This window comes from Lytechinus pictus, chromosome 8 (genome assembly GCF_037042905.1).
Source record: "Lytechinus pictus isolate F3 Inbred chromosome 8, Lp3.0, whole genome shotgun sequence".
Classification (NCBI taxonomy): Eukaryota; Metazoa; Echinodermata; class Echinoidea; order Temnopleuroida; family Toxopneustidae; genus Lytechinus; species Lytechinus pictus.
In genome coordinates, this window is record NC_087252.1 from 18,931,583 (window position 1) to 18,952,870 (window position 21,288).

The window sequence follows — 21,288 nt, forward strand, 5'->3', positions numbered from 1 at the left end:
CTGTTCTTGCCCTTAACTCATTTACTTTTACAGGGCCTTCCTTTTGGAATAATTTAGACACCCATATAATTGAGGCGCCCTCTTTATATTCTTTTAAATGTAGGCTGAAAATATTTCTTTTACAATCGTACGCTAGTGGGTAAGCGCCTTGCTCGAGTGACTATCATGTAGAACTCTTTATAATGTATTATTTTTCTATATTTGATTTATCTCGCTTCATTGCGTTAGGATTTTTTAATCCTTGATTATTTTCTTCTGGGAACCTATATGTCTACAAGCTTTGCTTTTTGATAGGTACTCATATTTCACGATATTGTATTTCTTTGTAAAACACTACAACTATGTATTTTTGTCATCTTCTCATAATTATGTTCAAGATGTATGTTTTTGTGGAATGTGAAACAATAAATCAAATCAAATCAAAAAAAGTGTGTATGAGATCCTGAATATAATTTCATGGCATCAAAATGATCGTTAGATTAAACAAATACTTTAAAATCTGAAAAATATTAACCGTGTTTTATCAAGCGGTGTAGACTTGGGTAAAACGCTGAATATATAACACCACGAATGTTTTACTATGAGGAGGGTTTTGGGGTGAAATCATTCTACAAGTAACTTTGATTTTTGTAAGAGGGGCGGGTAGCCCTTATATGCGTTATCAATCTTCATTTTGTTTACATTATGCCCGGAATTCATGGCATTTTCATGGAATGGAAGGGGAATCGTCCTCGCCATGCAAAAATGAACGGCATTATGTACACCCCACACGGTGCGCTGCGATGACTGCGCGGTAAAAAAAATTAACAGGTTTTGTGGGTGTTGTGTCAAGTAAAATTGGCTCTAAAATAAAAACGGGAAGCTAAATTTGGTATCGACTTAAAGCTTAGATATCGAGCAAAATGATAATAATATAATTGAAACGGAAATCCAAATGTTTCTAATGTAAATGCAAAAAACATGGATTATCAGCCTATTTCGAGGAATAATTATCCTATAAACCTCCTGAAATGTGTTTTTTATCTACTTTGAACCCTTTCACACGAAAAAAATATATCAGGATTATGTGGCTGCCATTTTAGATTCCTACATGAAAAACTTTCTGTGAAATGGCTTGTTTTTCAACGATTTGTCATATTCGCGGCATTTGGCAAAATGTCACATTTTACGATTTGAGGTAAGAAATTAACAACCTTTATGCAAATTCCCGAATGAAATATTTTGCTGAAGTATTCTTCAAAGAGTTGTCTTTCAGCTGGGCATGACAAAAATTAAAAATCTGAAATTGCCCAAATGACTTATGGCGCACTTTTGTTTCGCCCCGGTCCACTGTGCGACGTCATCCGTGGCATAACAATTGAAATATGGCTGTACTTGTTTAGGGGTTCAATTAAGAGAATACCTGTCAAGAGGTTCCCATGCCAATACGTGTTAAGGGGTGCATTTTCAGAATATGGAAAAGACGTGTTTAGAGTGCTTTTTGAGACCCCGTGGTCGCGCATGGTATCCACTCGTCAATGGAAATGACCCCCCCCCCCCCGGGCCACAAACCCAACTTGACACATTTTTACTGGCCTATCGGAGGGTTAGGCATGCTGTCACAGGTAAAGTACCAGCTGTTATCTTCATGAAGAGACAACATCGTATCCAGTTGGATAATTTGCGTCCAAATGTAGAGCGTAGAAATGCAGACCGACTGCATCGGCAAGCACAGTACCGAGATAAACATGGTTCAGTACGTAGACAAGCTACGCAAGTTTGCAGTAGGAGACTCAGTACTTTTTATGTTTCCAACAGATAACAGAAACATAGGATACTAAGCCATATTTTATGTCAATATAAGTATGTTTTTTGGATATAGAAAGATATATTGTTGTGTTTTATGCAAAATTTGATTAACATATGTTGGAATCAAAAACATGTGTCATGTCAAGACTATTGTGTTTGACTGTAACACTAATTGGTAAATAACATGGATTTAAACATGTTATTATAATTATTTCAGTTTTAAAAACTGCAGGCTTTTTTACAGAACAAAAACAAGCACACATATTCAGTTGGTATGTATTTGGATCAAAAGACATCATGAGATTGTGAATTATTTATACCTTTACAGAAAAAAAATCATAAACCTAATTATGGCAAGATTTTGAAATCTTGACAGTTGTGTTTTATACAGTAATTTAAAAGGGTTAGTTATTACCTGTACTACATGCTCAGTTTTATCGTTGTTATACCAGTTAACAATTGTTTTGGAGTGACAAGATTATTTATTGTAAGAATGAGCAGCAGTGTATGGTATGCACATAAACCAGTTACAAAGTTGAGGTAACTTTAAAATTACCGTGGGGGGGGGGGGGTCTGTTAGATATGATATCAGTTGCCTTTCCATTCTCTCATAATGATATATGTATTGCGTATACATGTGTCAGCCATTCTGCGAAAAAAACATGAAGACATGAAGATGTACCAGAATTGGCTCTGACTTTGCTGTAGGCAACGAACCCCCAAAACCCAACAACATCCACACTGCATATGTGATTTTGGTGTTTATACAATGGTTTCAATGGTCAAAAAATACATTGGAACAATCAAGTTACAAGGACAGCCAGTAGTCCTGTATATTCAAAAATCCAAGATGGCTTCCAAAAATGGGGTCTTAATGAATGCGGCTGCTGCTTAATAAAACCCCGACATAGTTTGTTTAATATCCAGGAATATGGTTTTTGTGCATATACCATGATTAAATGGGTAAAATAATACATAGAGTAAGTTACAAGGTCATTCGATGGTCAACTTTGTTCAAAAGTCCACGGTGGCTTCAAAAACTGAGTATAAAACAGCCGCTGTTATTTACGAATGGACATAGGTCATGTAATATCCGTCAACGGCATATAGTTTTGATGTCTTAACCATGGTTTTAAAAGTCAGAAAATTTGTTACAAGGACAGTCTGTAGTCCAGTATGTGGCAAAAACCAAGATAGCTTCCAAAAATCGGAGTCTAAAATGACTGCTGTTACTAAAAACATTAACATAGTTCATTTCAAATCCACCAAGGAGATATGATTTCGGTGTCCACACTATGGTTTCATGGTTCAAATAATACGTTTGGACTAGTTACAATGATATGCAATTGTCTGCTTTGCCTAATAATCCAAGAGGGTTTTCAGAATGGCATCTAAAACGATTCAATAATGGTCAGAGTTCATACATTATCAATCTGTGAGAAATACTTTCGGTTCTGGACTGTGGTTTGAAGGGTCAAATAATACATTCGGACAAGTAACAAGAATAGTTTTCAATTTTGTCAAAGAATCCAATGTAGATTGTACAATTTCATCAAAATAGGTGTTGTTACCAACTCATGAAACAATATAGCTTTCCCCCTGCATGAGGATATTCTCTGAACGAACTGTATATCATTGTAACCAGTCCCAAACTATTTTTGACGCTTGGAATTTGAAACCCTAATGTAGACATCTGCTTTTAAGTAACAACAGTCAATTTAGACCTTGTTTTTGGAAGCCGTCTTGGATTTTCTAACATACCAGACCACTGACTGTTCTTATAACTTGCCCAAGTGTATTACTTTACCCTTTAAACAATAGTTTAGACACCAAACTCATATTCCCCAGACAGATATTGAACCAAATATGTCCATTTATAAGTAACATCAAACGATATTTCACTCAATTTTTTAAAATCCATCTTGGAACTTTGGACATACTAGACCACTGACTGTCATTGTAAATTGTCCTTATCTATAGTTTGATAATTGAAACCATAACAAAATATAGAATGAGTTATGCAACTTTTAAGTATCAGCAGCCATATCAAAGTCAATTTCAGGAAGCCATATTGGATTTTTTGACAACCGAGACCACTGATTGTCCTTATAACTTGTCCAAATGTATTATTTTACTCTTCAGACCAGAGGTTTCGATTCCAAAATCGAATCTCCCAGGCCGAAATGAAATAAGCTATATTCGCTTTATGTATCAGCAGCCAAGTTAGAATAAATTTTGGGGAGCCATATTGGATTTTTTTGACAAACATGTACCAGACCACCGACTGTCCTTGTAACTTGTCCAAAAGTAACATTTCACTCATTTAACCATGGTATAGTCACATAAATCATGTTCCTGGATATTGAGTAAACTACTTCGGTATTCTTTTAAGTAGCAACAGCAATTTTACTCTTAATCTTTGGAAGCCATCTTGGATTTTTGAACATAGAGGACAACTGTCTGTCCTTTTAACTTGTCCCAATGTAATTTAGCTATCGGAACCATGGTGTAGACACCAAAATTATATCTCCATGGCGGATAAGAAAATCAACTATGTCTAATTTAAGTATCAACAGCAATTTAAAACTCGCATTTTTGGAACCCATCTTGGGTTTTTGGACCCATCAGACCACTGACTGTCCTTGTAAGTTGTTTCAATGTTCTACTTCACCCTTAAAACCATTGAATAGAAACCAAATTAAAGTTACTTAAATAAGTAATAGATGAATTGTGGATGTTTAGCTTACAGCAATTAGGGCGCCATCTTGGATTTTACAGGTACCCAGGAATGCTTATATTCACCCTAGCCTGTATGAACAAATTCTTTTACCCCATGGACAATGGAATGTGAATCGAAATAGGATTATAGCGTGGATAATGAGTGCATTGTATCTATTTACAGTGAATGGCGGCCATCTTGAAAAAAATCAATTTTCCGGAAGCGGATTTTGGTAGATTTTTAGTACGTTATTCCTGACGTGAAATATTATCAAAAACCGTTGGAAAACCATTTGTTGCAATTTGTTCTGGGTAAGTGTATTTTGGTATAGGGACCCGTCTATCAATCACAATGCACGTATCCAGTGTCAAAACAGCCCTCCCTGTTCAACCTTTAAAATTCGGAAAAAGTTATTATAATAAATCGCCATTTGATAAGCTTATTCGCTCTCTCGCTAGACTGCTTATTTGAAAAAGAAAAGTGTTATTACGCTTCCCTCACGCATAGAAACATATAGGTGTTATGAGTTTAATCAGAATGGAACTATTATTATTATCATATTACTAAAAAATCTAAAAAATTATATAATATTTTTTTGTTCGATAAATTAGATATCTTTGAAATAATTATGAATTGGAGAAAGAATACAGATATTGATATCGTTTATAAATGTTTCGCCACAATTGTTTTTTTTTTATTTATCAGGGTAGCCCGATCAGCAGAAACACTTTTTTTCATTAAAGCTCTTGCGATATAAAGCCTATGTCCACCTACTTCCAACATATTATTGATTCTCGTATTTATATACATGTCTTGCTCTTTTGGCAGAATTTCGGGAAGCCGTATTGACCGAGGTTTCTTCTTTTGATCTTGAACATATATTAAGAGGGATTGGCAAAGAAGATAATATTTCCATGTTCCTTGAAAGCCTCGGGATAGATCCAACTCAAAACACTAATGAAGGGGGACTAGACTTCTTGAAGGGAGCCCAGGATAAACTAGACAAATGGGCGAAAGAAACAAGAGACATCAATCCAGTGATAATCCTAAGTTCTACATTGGAGAAATTGAATCATACTTCCGCTAATAATTTTTTTCAAGGTATGCGTTTCCCGAAAAAAAACATGTCTAATATTGGTATTTGTTTAAAATTTAACGCTTAATTACCGGCATGAGTTGCTCATATGGATAATTAAGCATAGCTCTCGTGTTTCTTTCTGGAAGATATTATGTAATTGCTGAGAAATATGCAAAATAAGCGCGGATTCGGTCACTTCCGTCGGGTCTTTATTCCAGCAATAATAATGCACTGTCCCACGTGTGCCTATCTGTGTTGGTGATCTTCAGTGTGAACATTTTTCAGCGTAGATTTCAAGATTTCACAAAGTTCAGTTTGTGTAACTGTACCAGATCTAGATCCTCGATGATATACTGACAGTTAAGCCTGGTTTTACAGACTTTCTCATGAAATCAATGTTTACTGCAACTACTGGCATTTCTCTTTAACCGTTACATATAAGATAATTATGTTTTTATGGATAGAAACTTCCATGGCTATTTGAAAAAGCTCATGCTATTGCAACAATATATTAAAGAGAACCAAGACATTGGACCTCCCTTTATAAATCGTTAACAGGGTTTCTAATGAGTATCAGCATAGGTAGCAAAACATCTTTTTAGAAAAAGGCAAATTAACTATAATTTTTCCATTGAATCTATTGAATACACAACTGAGATGGGGCGTTACGAAATTACGTTTCGTTAATTGTATAGGTAATGTCATTCGACAATGCCTAAACCATATGGAGCATCTAAAACATGTTTGAATGGCGAGCGATTGATGGTATGATTTTGTTTACATTTTCCAGTCAATGATGAGAAAAAAATCAATCTGCGAGACAATGAGATCGAAATATATGCCCGAAAATACACACGGAACCACTACAATAAAGTAAGTACGCTTATCCAACATTGTCCATTCCTTGGCAAAGTCGTTAGAGAAAACAATGATTATCTGTTAAATACTGAGAATATGCTTCATGATTGGTGGACAGAGCAGCAGTGCAATTATTACAGAAGGAGATGTATACTCGATGAGACATTACCTGAGCAAAAACTCCTGGCAGATACCAAGCCCTCAAGCCTTCGAACAGGCCCAGGTAAGAATAAAACAAATTGTTTTATGGGAACTGGGAAAAATCTTCAATGCAAATATGCTGACAGTTCTACTCTGCAATTCCAACAAAGTCCATTTTAATCTGTAAGTGAAATAAATCACCAAAGGTATATCAAATTTCGGTTCATGTCAGCACATTCTGCATGATTTCTTATTTCCTAATCCTGCAAATTCGAAGAAGCTGTCATGATAAAAGGATGAAGCTGATCGCCATTAACGAAAGGGATGGCAAAGTCCAACTGGTGACTCCATACTATCAAACGAATGACATATATGCAATTTCATAACGTGATACTGTTTGTTTATTTGAAATTTATATTGTCGAAAAAATTGTGAAATTATGAAATAAAAGTACCTTTCGAGATATTGATACAATGCTCCGAAATGTAATACTTGTAAACGTCTTTTCGTCTCTTACCTCAGGAGATGATCAGTGGCCATCCGACGACGAACTAAAGGTCATTGATCGTTACATCGATCACAAATATACAGCACACGTTCGAGAATGTCTTGATGTGTCCACTTTATCTGAGAGTGATAACAAGAATGATCTGTTTGGTACTTTATGTGCTTGGAGGCAATCATTTAATGGAGATTTCACAACAATGTATAGGAAGTTAGTATTTGCTTTAAAGGACACGAACATTTATGGTAAGAACAATTATTCTTATCTTGTACACTTTCAGTTTTGCATGTTAAGGAATTCTGAATCGTTGGTGTCATTGTGTAGGCCCTGTCGAGAAAGCGTTACTAACATTCAACAAAAGCTGTCGTCCTAAGGTCATAGGAATCACACTCACTTGTCATGCTTTATGTCACTTTTTCGTCAGGTTTACTTTCACCTGTGAGGAATGATGCTATCCACAATGCTGAGATCGTAGAGATAGCATTCAATCTACTCATGACTGACATCCTACCTGTGGTCAAGCATCTTCGAATCATTGAAACAAAACTGTTATCCTACAGACCAGCATTCCAACCGTCTCATCTCCAAAAAGGCACAATCGGCCTTGTTTCGACCTTAATAACGTCGGTGGGAAAGAATAAACAGAGAGAGGAGTTGTGCAGAAGGCTCAAAGACGGAGGATTCTCCGGCAGAATTCAACTGAATATAATTGGTATGTTAATTTGATATTGGATGAATGTTCTACTTGGTACAAGCCATAACTTTAACCATAGAAACATATACAGATAACCTGCTGGAATTTGATAAATTAAATATAAAAAAATTGACATTACACAAATTTTCGCGCATAGTATAGGACTTTATAAAGTATTAGGTAAAAATCAAAGTTGAAAATGCGTCACGATAGGTAAACAGTACACACTCTGTGCTAGCGTCATCTTGTGCGCTTACATTTTATTTTGGTCGCTTCACTTTACTTGAATTCCCTCACATATAATTTATAAGTTGATTTTTGTCTCGCCTGCATAGCAGAGCGAGACTATAGGCTCCCCTTTCCGCTGGCGACGGATGCGGCATCGTCGAAATTGACATCTTAACCAAGATTAAGTTTTTTAAATGACATCATAACTTAGAAAGTATATAGACCTAGTTCATGAAATTAAAGCATAAGGGTAATCAAGTTTTACTAAACATCCTGCCTGAGTTTCAGGTCATATGACTATAAAGGTCAAGGGCCATTTAGGGTCAATGAACTTAGACCATGTTGGGGGAATCAATATCGAAATGTTAACCAAGGTTAACTTTTTAAAATGTCCTTATAACTTAGAAAGTATTTGGACCTAGTTCATGAAACTTGAAAATAAGGGTAATAGTGTATTGCTAAATATCCTGCTTGAGTTTTAGGTCACATTGCCAGGGTCAAATGTAATTTAGGATAAACGAACTTTGACCATGTTGGAGGTATACGTGGAATTGTCAACATAACTTTGATACTTTATGGATCTAGATCGTGAAACTTAGACATAGGAACAATAAAGTATCCTTAAAAATTATGTGCGAGTTTCAGGTCACACGACCAAGGTCAAAGGTCATTTAGGATCAACGAACTTTGATAATGTGGGGGTATTTGTGGAATTGTCATCATAACTTTAAACGGTTATAGCTCTAGTTCATGAAACTTGAGACATAAGAGTAACCATGTATCCCTGAATATCCTTTGCGTGTTTTAGGTCACTTGACCAAGATCAAAGGTCATTTTAGGTCAATGAACTTTGGCCGTGTTGGGGGGTATTTGTTGAATTGGCATCAGGACTTAGAAAGTTTATGGACATGTAGTTCATGAAACGTAGACATAAGGGTAATCAAGCATGATTGGTTGTTTGGCACATGTCACATGATCATGTTCAAAGGTCATGTTGGGTCAATGGACATAGTGTTTTATTATCATATGAGTGTTTTATTTTGTGGAAAATTATTCAATAGCTTTTTTCAAAGTCAGCACTGCTGCTTTATTGAATTACGTATTGCAGGCGAGGCAGCCAGAGGCGTTCCACTTGTTAAAGATTAGTTGCACTGGCTAATGTCTACTATTTTGATGTTTTCATTTATTCTCAAGCCCGTCAAATGTCCTACGGAGAACTTTCAACAATTTTCAACACACAGACAACATGCATATCGAGTGCTAATGAAGAGAAAGAAGCCCCACAGCAAGAGCCACAAGAAGGGGATCACTTGCTGACTCAAGAAAAACATCAAGCACCTGATCCGACCACTGCGACATTAGAGCCTGAAGTTAAGAAGGACGCAGAGTCCACGAAAGGTTTCAACCGTATTAAGAACATTCTACGCAGCAATTCGTCAAAACAGAGTCCCGATACCACGCAACAAGAGATGAAATCAAAGGAAGGAAGCACTTCCTTAGGTAAATCAGTAACAAAAACCTTGTTGGATACAGCAATAGCGATGGAACCGATTGTCGTTCAAGCCGTAGAATCCTCGCCAGAAGTCACGGAAAGAACAATCTCCTCAAATGAAACAATAGTTAATATTGAACCGGATGCGATTACATCTGAAGTCTGTCTGCATCTCAGCGAGATCAAACAGACACTAAACTTGTCAGATGAAGATGTTTGCTCCTGGGTTGGCGGGAATCTGGACGAGTTCACATTGTTTCAGATATGGAAGGCAAAAACTCGCTTTTCTGCCATTAGTGAACGAGCATCAGTGATTAAATGTATGCATGACTCTGGAAAAGGTGAACTTGCAAGATCAGTAATCGAAGGTAATTCATCATTTAAAAAAAATATCAAATTCACTTTCATTGAAAGTTTTCATAATTTTTCATAATTTCATAATTGTAGTTTTTTTTACTGCATTTGATATAAATTATTCAACCCATTTTATCTAATGAGGAAGGTAAAAATTGAAAAAAATGCTTACCCCAATTATCAGGACTTTGCCAGGTGATATTTAAAACGGGGGCAAGACGACCGAGTTGTAATATCAGGTTTATTCACTTGGCCCAGACCTCTTGTTTTCTCCTTTTTTGGCCTTCGTTTATCCTTTTTCTCCTTTTCTCTCGTTTTTATAGGGGCCTTGTTTTACCTTAATTAACCTATCTTGGTTTTACTTCTTATTGCAGTTGGCCAAAAAAAAATTAGGGTCTGATTTTTCCATTAACTTGTTACATTTTTTTTATTAGTATTAGTGACGCTAACTGCCATCCTACAATATTGTTTAATTATTATTTAAGGTAAATTCATACCTGAAGAGATCAGTCTCTCCTTCGTTAAGCATGTCATCCAGACAGCGGGAACTAACAGTAAGCTGGAAAAATTAGCTGCATCACTGGATCTGAAGAAGGAGTTTCTAGAAAGTAAAAGTTCGGTTGATGCCATAAGTGAGATCATTCAGAAGAGACTAGTCACCAGTATGAAAGGATCCGAAAATATTCCTGGAGATGGGTCTGGAGCGAGCAAAAAGTCAAAAAAGGATAAGGATGTTAAAAGTCAGATGGGACCAAGCCAAGTTCATAATCCTGCCAATCAAGCAGACAAACTTGTAGAATATGGATTTATGGACTTAGCTCGCGAACTTCTGATTATATACCAGAATAACACTCAGTAAACGCCTATGATGTAAACTGAGATACTTATTTTGTTTTCGTTAGACCACTGTATCCACCAGACACAGCAAGAACTACAGTACTTACTAAACACAACTATTAGGAAAAGTTTAGATTTCTGGAAAGAACAATATTGTCATATTATCAGATGTATAAAAAAAGGTGGTGTTCCCCTCATATGATTGTTAACAAAATGCCTACACACAATAAACTCCAAACTATATGCATGATATGGATATTCTTTAAATAAGGATTCCTTGAACTGTTGAAACAGGATAGAATCGAACCAGTGACTAGGAATATTTCATTGATTTACATCACTAGTAACAGAGGTGGAGACATGTGTGATGGACAGTGTCGGGTGTCAAGTTTAATATTTATGTGATAGACGTAACTATACACTGCGTCCCAGAAAAAACGAAACCGAGATTTATCGATGATTTATCATAACTTAATCACAAATAAAATAGACAAGTGATCTACCATTGTAAAGCTTAGAAACATCTTCTTTTATCTGAAATTACAAAGATTATTCCTCATTCGCGCATGAGTGAGCAAAAACAATTAGAAGAATTGATACCAAAAAATCATTTGGCGGGGGTATCTGAATTTCAAATAGAAAATCACATTCCTAAAAAAGTTCAATACCTGCTCTTTTATTTGATACTTTAATCACAGAAAATGGTCAAGAAGTAACAAATTTCTGTTCCCTCGAAGCTTGTATTTCCATAATTTCATTAAATAAACGCGTTTTCAAAAGATTTAATGCATGGCTGATCGTCAACAAATGGAGTGCCGAGTGAATCGGAACCCTAGCCTGTAAAACCTTCATTTTATTAAATTATTGAAATTCAAGCTTTATTTCAAATAAGCAGAACTTTGTTATTTCTTGACCATTTTCTGTAATTGAGTTATCAAATTAGAGAGTAGATATTGAACTTTTTAAAGATGTGATTTTCTTTTTGAAACCCAGATACAGTCCGCCAAGTGACTTTATGGTATCCCCTCTTCAAATTGTTTTTTTCTCACCCATGCGTGAAAGAGAAATAATCTAAGAAATTTCAGATGAAAGAAGAAATTCTTAGCTGTACAATGGTAGGTCACTTGTCTATTGTATTTGTAATTAAGTTGTGATAAATCATCGATAAATCTCGGTTTCGTTTTTTCTGGGACGCACTGTATAAAGGAAGACGAGTGATGTATGCATATAATTAGACAGATTGACTTTTAACTTGGTAAAAAAAGAGGTTCATAAACATATGGATATTCATTTAAAGAATGCAATAGCTGACATTGAAGATTCGTATTATTAAGGGATTTTTCCTTAATGGTTGATGTTATTGTAGAAATTTAAAACGAAATGTCAAAGGCTCTATCATGTTACTTCAGTGAAGTTCAAATAAGTATTCCACTATTCCATTTTACCATCTAACATGATTTGAGCCTGTACAAAGAAAATTGAAATAGGAATAAGTGGATATTTGCAACCAATAATAACATATGTAGTTTGCAACTGCGCTTGGAATTCTATCCATCGTTATTTAAATAAGTTTAGTTAAATGATTTGTTTGCAGTTGTCACAATAATTGTAATGATTTTAATTTGGCAATGGATTTTTTTTTAATGTAAATAGAACCTAGTATAGGATCCTATATCTTATATACTTTTATCTCTTACACATTTATTTTTATGAGAAATGTTTGTTTTCATATCCTTCCCCAACTATATAGTCTTGTAGATTTCTTAATGGAAAATATGAAATATAAAATCTGAAATCATGAATTGAGTTATAGAATTACCTGAAATAATATAACTTTCTTTATGGTTTCAATAATAAAGTAAATTCTTTATGATTTTAATAATAAAGTAAAAAGATTGAAATTCACGTAATAAAATTTGCGAGTATCAAAACAAGGGGAAAAGGGCCTTCCAATGGGTGTCATATTAATTATGTTTATTGACTTGGTACGAAGAATATTATTTCAATTTAAACTTATATTTTTAGGGAGAAATTCATTAACATTTTCTACTATCCAATAAAGATGTGTATATCCATTTTTAAAACTGTTTGTCTCTCTTTTTTAAAGGACAAGTGAACTCAATCAAAAAGTTGATTTGAATAAAGAGAGAAAAATCCAATAAGCATAACACTGAAAACTTCATCGAAATCGGATGTAAAATAAAAAAGTTATGACATTTTAAAGTTTTGCTTAATTTCACAAAACAGTTATATTAACATCCTGGTCGGTATGCAAATGGGGAGACCGATGACGTCATCCACTCACTTTTTCTTTTGTATTTTATTATATGAAATACAAAATATTCAAATTTACTCCTTCTTGTCAAGTGAAACAACAATTAATTTCTCCCTGAACATGAGCAATTAGCATTATTTTATGCTATGTGGTTCAGTCAAGTTGGTCCTTATTGTCAAATCTGTAAAAAATGAAATATTGTATAATTCAAACAATAAAAACAAAAGAAATAGTGAGTGAGGAGCATCATCGACAGTCTCATTTGCATATTACTCAGTTGTGCATATCACTGTTTTGTGAAAAAGTAAGCAAGACTTTAAAATGTCATAACTTTCCTATTTTACATCCGATTTTGATGAAATTTCAGTGTTAAGCTAGATAGATTTATTCAAATCAACATTTTCTGGGGTAGACTTGACTTTTAAGCATTACCCCATGTAATGCTATCGTCATATATTTCAAACTGAAAGATGTTACTTGGTTCAGATGCTTTCCTTCAACGTTACTAAAATATCTCAAAGCAATAAATCTGTAATTTGATGTATGACAATGAAAACTCTTTTATATAATCACAGTAATCAACTTGTGACTTTTGGTGTTTTCATTCGCATTTCCCATTTGTGATTTCATGCATAATGCATATATTATAGACATCCAGTTTCCGGAGTATTATATTATCAAAATAAAAATCGAGACATCTCTAAGTAACTGGAATTAAATTTGTTGATTTTCTTTTTTTTTTCTTTTGAGAAGGGGGGGGGATGGGTCGACCTGAAGCAAAAAGTGTGCGTCAAAGTTCTAGATTTAATATCAAATCCATAATTTTGATGCCCTATGCCCTGAACCCTTGCCTTGGATTTGCAAACGAGCATGATTTAACATCTACACACCAAACACACCCCATACACACACAATCGAAGAACCACCCCTACCGGGCCGACCCCTAGTCTGCAGGCACAGACCCTGATTGGAACTTTGATAAACAAATGTGCCTCCACGCAAAGACTAGCACATACAAAACTTGCTGTCCTGAGCGAGAGAGCCTTCAGTACGCAAGGCTGCACATTCAGACCCTTAACTCGAGTGAAGGGTTTGCCCAGCAGACTAGCCGACCCCCCAATACACAAACTCACCGGAAACACCGCCTTGCCCTGGTTCTATTAATTTTCGCTTAAAAATGTGTATATGCGTATATTTATTTGATATGAATTTCGGTAGTTTGTTTAGAACACACAACCAGGGGTGGGCAAACAAAACCCTTTTTTTTTGGGGGGGGGTCAATTTCAAACAAAAGGATTCTGTTTTCCTTTTGGCTGCTGAACACAAATCTAATAAGTATTTTTGTTTTAGAATACGTCTGATATTGGTTCAGAGCGATTTTTCAAAATGACCGCCGAATTCTTAAATATCTATACAAATAAGTCATGCAATATGTCTAAATATATGTTTTCATGCTCACTGAGTACAAAAATACATGAATCAGACAAGTAAGGTCATTTTGAATGACGTTTTTTTTTGTTGAAAACAGCATTTTTGACAATTTTTTATGAAAATTGCCCCCCCCCATCACAAATTTTGTACATGAAACCTTATTCATTCACCGTTTGTTTGTTATTTGTCTATATACATGTTTTCATTGCCACTGAGCACAAGAATATATAAAACAGACATGTTTGGTCTTTTGTACTGTCTATTTGCAGTCAAAAATAAAACTTTCTGCATTTTTTGTAAAAGTGACTGAATATTTACTGCAAAATAATATTCATGCAACTATGGCTTGTAATTTGTTTAACCATGATTTTCTTGAGATTTGGTAGACAGTATATACCAGTGGTATTGTCTGAATTCAAAGAATCTGTATTTCAGTGGATTTTTGTCAAACATTACCCCCCTCCCAAATAAAAATAAAAAAAATAAATAAATAAATATATAAAAAAATTATAAATAAATAAATAAAAAAAATAATAATAATGAAACAAAAAATAGATATAATTTCAAGAATAAAAATAAATTTAAATCATATCTATGAAGGATTTCAGACACATAGAGGTATTGCAACTATTACCAAAATTTTTTTATGTATATAAATATTTTCAGTCTTTCGGAGATTGGTATCTCCGCATTATAACAACATCAATAATAATAATATTAAATACCAGATGGCTTGCGTATTTATTTTAAGATGTCAATTTTTTAGGTTACAATTTCATAAACATTGTTAAACTAAGAGTTTTTATATATTTTTTTCTTTTTGCCATGCAATCTACATATAGGCTTACTTATAATTTGATATGCATTATCAACACTACACTTGGTAGCAGAGTGATGATGTCATCAGAGATACTATTTGTGTATATAAGTGTGTTTTTGGTAAGGCTTTCAAGTCCTTAACAGATTTTTTAAACTTTAAACAAAATTTCATCTGCTGCTTTCACATTCCATATCTGAATAATATCTGGAACTATTACGGGCCAAACATTTGTGAGAATTGCTAATATTTATTTTTTAGTTAGTGGGCAATACGTATATAGATATTCCTCCCTCTTGTACAGTGCTATTTCTTTAATACAGGTTTAAAAGTACAGTTGCAAGAACGTCTTATTCTATATAATATAATGCATTCTCTCCTTCAGAACAGTGAACCAAGCATATCTTGATCCATATCTCCTTGCATTTAAATTCACTACTTACAGGCAGATTCTTCCTGGTAAGAGTTCCATTAGTAACTTTAATAATGTAGTCTAGCTTTAACAAATTACGACTCGTACCCCATGATAAAATACAAGGTCGAGCATTGTGCAATCATCCCAAGTGATTTTCTGAAGAAGTAAGTCTTGGGCATCTGACTCTTTCTTTACTGCATCAATATAATTTAAACAAAAAGACCAAGTCTATCTTTTACATATCTTAGCCTGCATATATTATATTTCTTCTTGAACTTAACTAATGTAGGATCAAGGAAAATCTTCATTGTTATTCATGTTTTGTCTACAGTATCCTTATCACCCATTTTATTGATACCTAGCATTTCCATCATCAGTATCATGACAAGTTGGCCCATCATTGTGTTGATAATAAAAACAGCATGTAAAACATTCATTCTAAATTATTATAAAGAATTTTTATTGTGTTGATATAAACTAAACTAATGAAAAATTTGATTAAATCATGTCGTAACATAAACTCCTCAGTAAGTACTGAATCTATTGGCTATGAACCCCTTTAAACGTTGGTACTGAATTATGTATACATCCTGCCATCCAGGGGAGCGTTCATGGAATGGCTTGTCAGACGTTTGTTAAGGTCTTAAAGGCGACTCGGGCTTAACGTGTAACTCGCCGGGTAAGTTCGCGAAAAAGTGTTCTATTGCAAATATAATGTACGCGCGCGCACTGAATAGGGAGTTTGTTCGAGAAAATCAATTTAGTACCGTACACGGTACCATCAATTTTCCATAAAATACGTGAGTATTATTGAAAGAATCGTACTATATCAGTTATGTAATGTTAGGGAGTAATTATATAACTGCGGGCATGAATTTATACAATCTAATGCACTTCATTCGATATTGGTATGTAATAACATCGCCAACAAATATTGCGGTGATTGATTTGAATACTCTTGCCTTGGCTGCTCTATCTGTCTTTAGCGGTGTGACGCTGACAGTGCATGCGGAGAGTTCCGGCGAATGACTAACCTGAATTTCGTTTAGGTTTACACGGTTTCCAAATAGGCGGAACGGGTCCACTCACACGTATTGCGAGGTTAGTATTAGTATACTAACCTCGCACCACGAACCGCGTTTGGCAGTGGATTTCTAACTAGTGGGTCGCGCGTGCTGGGATCTCACTTCTTGGGTCCACAACACACGACTTCTATGGCTTGAATTTTCTGTGCGCGGCGGCATGTAATGAATCCTTGGGTGGAACGGGTCATATCGCCATGGATTAACTGTGTTACGGTGTTTGGGTTACAAGTTCTATCCTCGACTTTGTTTAATACATGCATGCTGACTGTCAAGTTGACTCACTTCTGTTATTCGAGAATAGATCTTGTTATAGCAGTGTAATTAATTGACTGTCTGTGTACCTCTGGCTCTAGACCAAAAGTTTTGGTCTCTGTAACTTATATTTGTTGTTCCGCTGAACTCCGTTGTGGCTCCACTCACCAAATACAGAGACCGAAGTTCTAATTCAATCTGTACAGGGACTCAATGGTCATATGTTTATTTATTAAGTTAAATAAACCATGGGAATTGCATGACAGCCGAAGTAAGTCACTGTTTTTCCCTCCTTTTAATTTTTTAAAGGTTGTTTTTTATCCTTTATTAATGGGGCAAAACCAGTGATGAGGCTGGGATAATTAAGCTGGATTTGCTGGCTTACCTTCAGCTTAACAATATGGGTTTGGAGCTCATGAACCTACCAATTTCCATACTTAAATGTGGAATCTTTAACTAGATTCTTGAACAATTATGGTTGACCTGAGGGAGGGGGGCAGTGGTTGATACACAGCAAAAACTGTGGTGTTAACCGGTGTACATAGAGGAACACACCAGTCATTTTACACCGGTGTTAAATTGACAGTGTTTGATGTTATTACAACACTTTTGGTTGTTATACTTACACTAGCTGGTGTGACATTCAATCTCTAGTGTGTAATTTTAGCACTTCAGGGTGTGGTCCTTTATAGACACCTATTGGTATCAGTTTTAACACCACAGTTTTTACAGTGTAGCCAGTTGAAAATAAGTAATAGTGAGATGGTACACCCGTGATACATGACAATTCAGGCTTTTTATGCCCCGCAGACGAAGTCCGGATGGGGCATTAAGCGTTGCCCTTGTCTGTCCATCTGTCTGTCCCCCCACTTGGTTTCCAAGCAATAACTCGAAAAATATTTGATGGATTTCAAAAATGTTTGGTGTGTAGGTAGATGACACTAAAATACAGGCTAAGCTTAAATTCAGAGTCTGCACGTCAAATGTCACAGCTCATTAAATATGCAAGTTGGTTTCCAGCTCATTAAATATGCGAGTTGGTTTCCGCGCAATAACTCGAAAAATATTTAATGGATTCTTAAAATATTTGGTGTGTAGGCAGATGACACCAAAATACAGGCTAAGTTTGAATTCGGAGTCTGCTGTAGGTCAAAGTTCACAGCTCATTAGGTGTAGGCAGATGTACAGAGCCCGCCAGGTGACATGAAGGAGAAAAAAATCTCCGTGCATTATTTCGTTCGCTCGAAATACTATTTTGTTCCCTCGAAATACTATTTCGTTCCAACGCAATACTATTTCGTTCCCACGCAATATTATTTCGTTCCGAAGCAATATTATCCCCCCTTCAATCTGCACGGGCAGTGTATAACACGTACAGCATAGCATCATGCTTTGGTATGGTATGCGCTGATGTCTGAGGATGATGATGATGGGGGTGATGATGATGCTGGGGGTGATAACGATGGGGGTGTTGATGATGAGGGTGATGATGATGGGGGTGATGATGATGGGGGTGATGATGGGCTTGATGATGGGGGTGATGATGATGGGGGTGATGATGATGGGGGTGATGATGATGACAGGGGTTATGATGATGGGGGTGATGATGATTGGGGTGATGATGATGGGGGTGCTGATGATGGGAGTGATGATGATGGGGATGATGATGATGGGGGTGATGATGATGGGAGTGATGATGATGGGGATGATGATGATGGGGATGATGATGATGATGGCGTGATGATGATGGGGATGATGATGATGATGGGGGTGATGATGATGGGGTGATGGGGGTGATGGTGATGGGGGTAATGATGGTGATGGGGGTGATGATGATGATGATGGGGGTGATGATGATTGGGGTGATGATGATGGGGGTGATGATGATGGGAGTGATGATGATGGGAATGATGATGATAGGGGTGATATATCAATTTGTTCATTGTTTGATACACAGCAAAAACTGTGGTGTTAACTGGTGTACATAGAGGAACACACCAGTCATTTTACCCCGGTGTTAAATTGACAGTAGTGATGATGATGGGAATGATGATGATAGGGGTGATGATCCCCATCATCATCATTATCATATAAATATATCATGTTTCCGCATGATAACTTATGGAATATTCAACAGATTTAAATAAAAATTGGGTGTGTAGGTAGATGACATCAAAATACAGGCTAAGTTCAAATTCAAAGGTCAAAGGTCACAGCTCATTATATATGCAAGTTGGTTCAAAGGTCTCAATTTGTTCGTTGGTTGATACACAGCAAAAACTGTGGTGTTAACCGGTGTACATAGAGGAACACACCAGTCATTTTACCCCGGTGTTAAATTGACAGTATTAGGTGTTATTACAACATTTTGGTTGTTACATTTAAAGTGGTGTTACATTCAATCTCTAGTGTGTTATTTTAGCACTCTAGTGTGTGGTCCTCTATAGACACCTACTGGTGTCAGGTTTAACACCACAGTTTTTACAGTGTAGCAAGTTGAAAATACAAAATTAATAGTGAGATGGTGCACCCGTGATACATGACAATTCCAGGTTTGTATGCCCCCACAGACGAAGTCCGCAGGGGGCATTAAGCGTTGCCCTTGTCCGTCCATCTGTCCGTCCCCCCACTTGGTTTCCAAGCAATAACTCAAAATATATTTAATGGATTTCAAAACAGTTTGGTGTGTAGGTAGATGACACTAAAATACAGGCTAAGTTCGAATTCGGAGTCTGCAGGTCAAAGGTCGCAGCTCATTAAATATGCAAGTTGGTTTCCAGCTCATTAAATATGTAAGTTGGAGTCAGCATGTAGGTCAAAGGTCACATCTCATTAAATATGCGAGTTGGTTTCCGCGCAAAAACTCGAAAAATATTAAATGGATTAATTTTTTTTTGGTATGTAGGTAGATGACACCAAAATACAGGCAAAGTTTGAATTCGGAGACCGCTGTTCAAAGGTCACATCTCATTAAATATACGAATTTGTTTCATGATAACTTTGAAAGTTTATGGATCTGACTCATGAAACTTGGACATAAGAGTAATCAGGTATCACTAAACATCCTGTGCAAGTTTTAGGTCACATGTTCAAGGTCAATGAACTTTGGCCATGTTGGGGGTATTTATTGAATTACCATTATATCTCTGTAAGTGTATTGGTCTAGTTCATAAAACATGGACGTAAGAGTAACCAAGTATCACTGAACATCTTGTACGAGTTATAGTAGTTTTCAAAGTCAGCACTGCTGCTTTATTGAATCGCGTGATGCAGGTAAGACCGCCAGAGGCATTCCACTTGTTACTCTAATCTCGATATGCTCTCCAAATCATGAAGCAATGTAAATATTTTTATAACACTTTTCATTTGCTTTCATCCAACATACAGATTTAAGTTATCAGAACAAGGCATCATGACTGGAACATGAAGGCAAGCAATGCAGAGGACGAAAAATTATCTTTTATGGTGAACTCTGCGGACATCCCAATACTTTTTCAGATGCCCCCAGTTAAGTCAACAATGGAACTTTCCAAGAAGAGGGAAGAGGACCTATGGAAAGATATCCGCCCATTTTTAGATGAGGAAGAGGTAGATCCTCTCAGCATGATCTGACCAATGCGGTGATGTCTTTTAAGGAAGGCGCACACCTTACGACCCGATTCGGCGTCACAGCTCTTGTCAGCTTGAGAGTCGCAGACCGGTCAGAGACAAGTCGCAAGGAAAACCGTAATGATGTCAAATCCTTATGACTGAACGGCAGGCTCAATCCAACTTCCAACCAATCAGACAGCAGAGTTGCACGACGCGTATATGATATACAACATGCATACGCTGTACGTAGTAAGCGCTATTTTCTCAGTTGCTATGGCAAAAAGCGCAGCATACGTGAGTCAAAGACAGCATAGCATGAAAGTCGGATCGCAAGGTGTGCGGTGTCAAGGCTTATGACTACCATGCGATTTAAGCTTTGACACTGCACACCTTGCGATCCGACTACCATGCTGTCTGCTACTCACGCATGCAATATAAGGCCAGGGGGTGTTTCACAAAGATTTAAGTATGACTTAGAGTCGCACTTAAATGCCTCATTACGTGCGATATAAAAGGCATGACCGCATTGGTCAGGTCATGAGTAGAGGCAGAACACTACTGCCTATTTGCGTTGGCATTTAAGTGCTACCTAAGTCATACTTAAATCGTTGTGAAACACCACCCTGGTTACATTGTAAAGCCAGGTTACACTACAAGTTGTTTCAATTTTAAGCCAAGTTACTATTTAATGTTGGGTTACATTACAAGGCAAGACTACATTATCAGGC

General features: G+C 36.1%; 1 protein-coding gene across 1 annotated transcript; it reads left to right on the forward strand.

Moving 5' to 3' along the window:
* Positions 1-1,685: 1,685 nt before the first annotated feature.
* LOC135155240 (uncharacterized) lies at positions 1,686-10,716 on the forward strand. The gene is made up of 7 exons (XM_064104148.1): positions 1,686-1,752; positions 5,336-5,608; positions 6,376-6,666; positions 7,107-7,334; positions 7,514-7,801; positions 9,206-9,871; positions 10,343-10,716. The coding sequence occupies exons 1-7, from the start codon at positions 1,686-1,688 to the stop codon at positions 10,714-10,716; spliced, it is 2,187 nt and encodes a 728-aa protein (XP_063960218.1).
* The last annotated feature ends 10,572 nt before the right edge of the window (positions 10,717-21,288 follow it).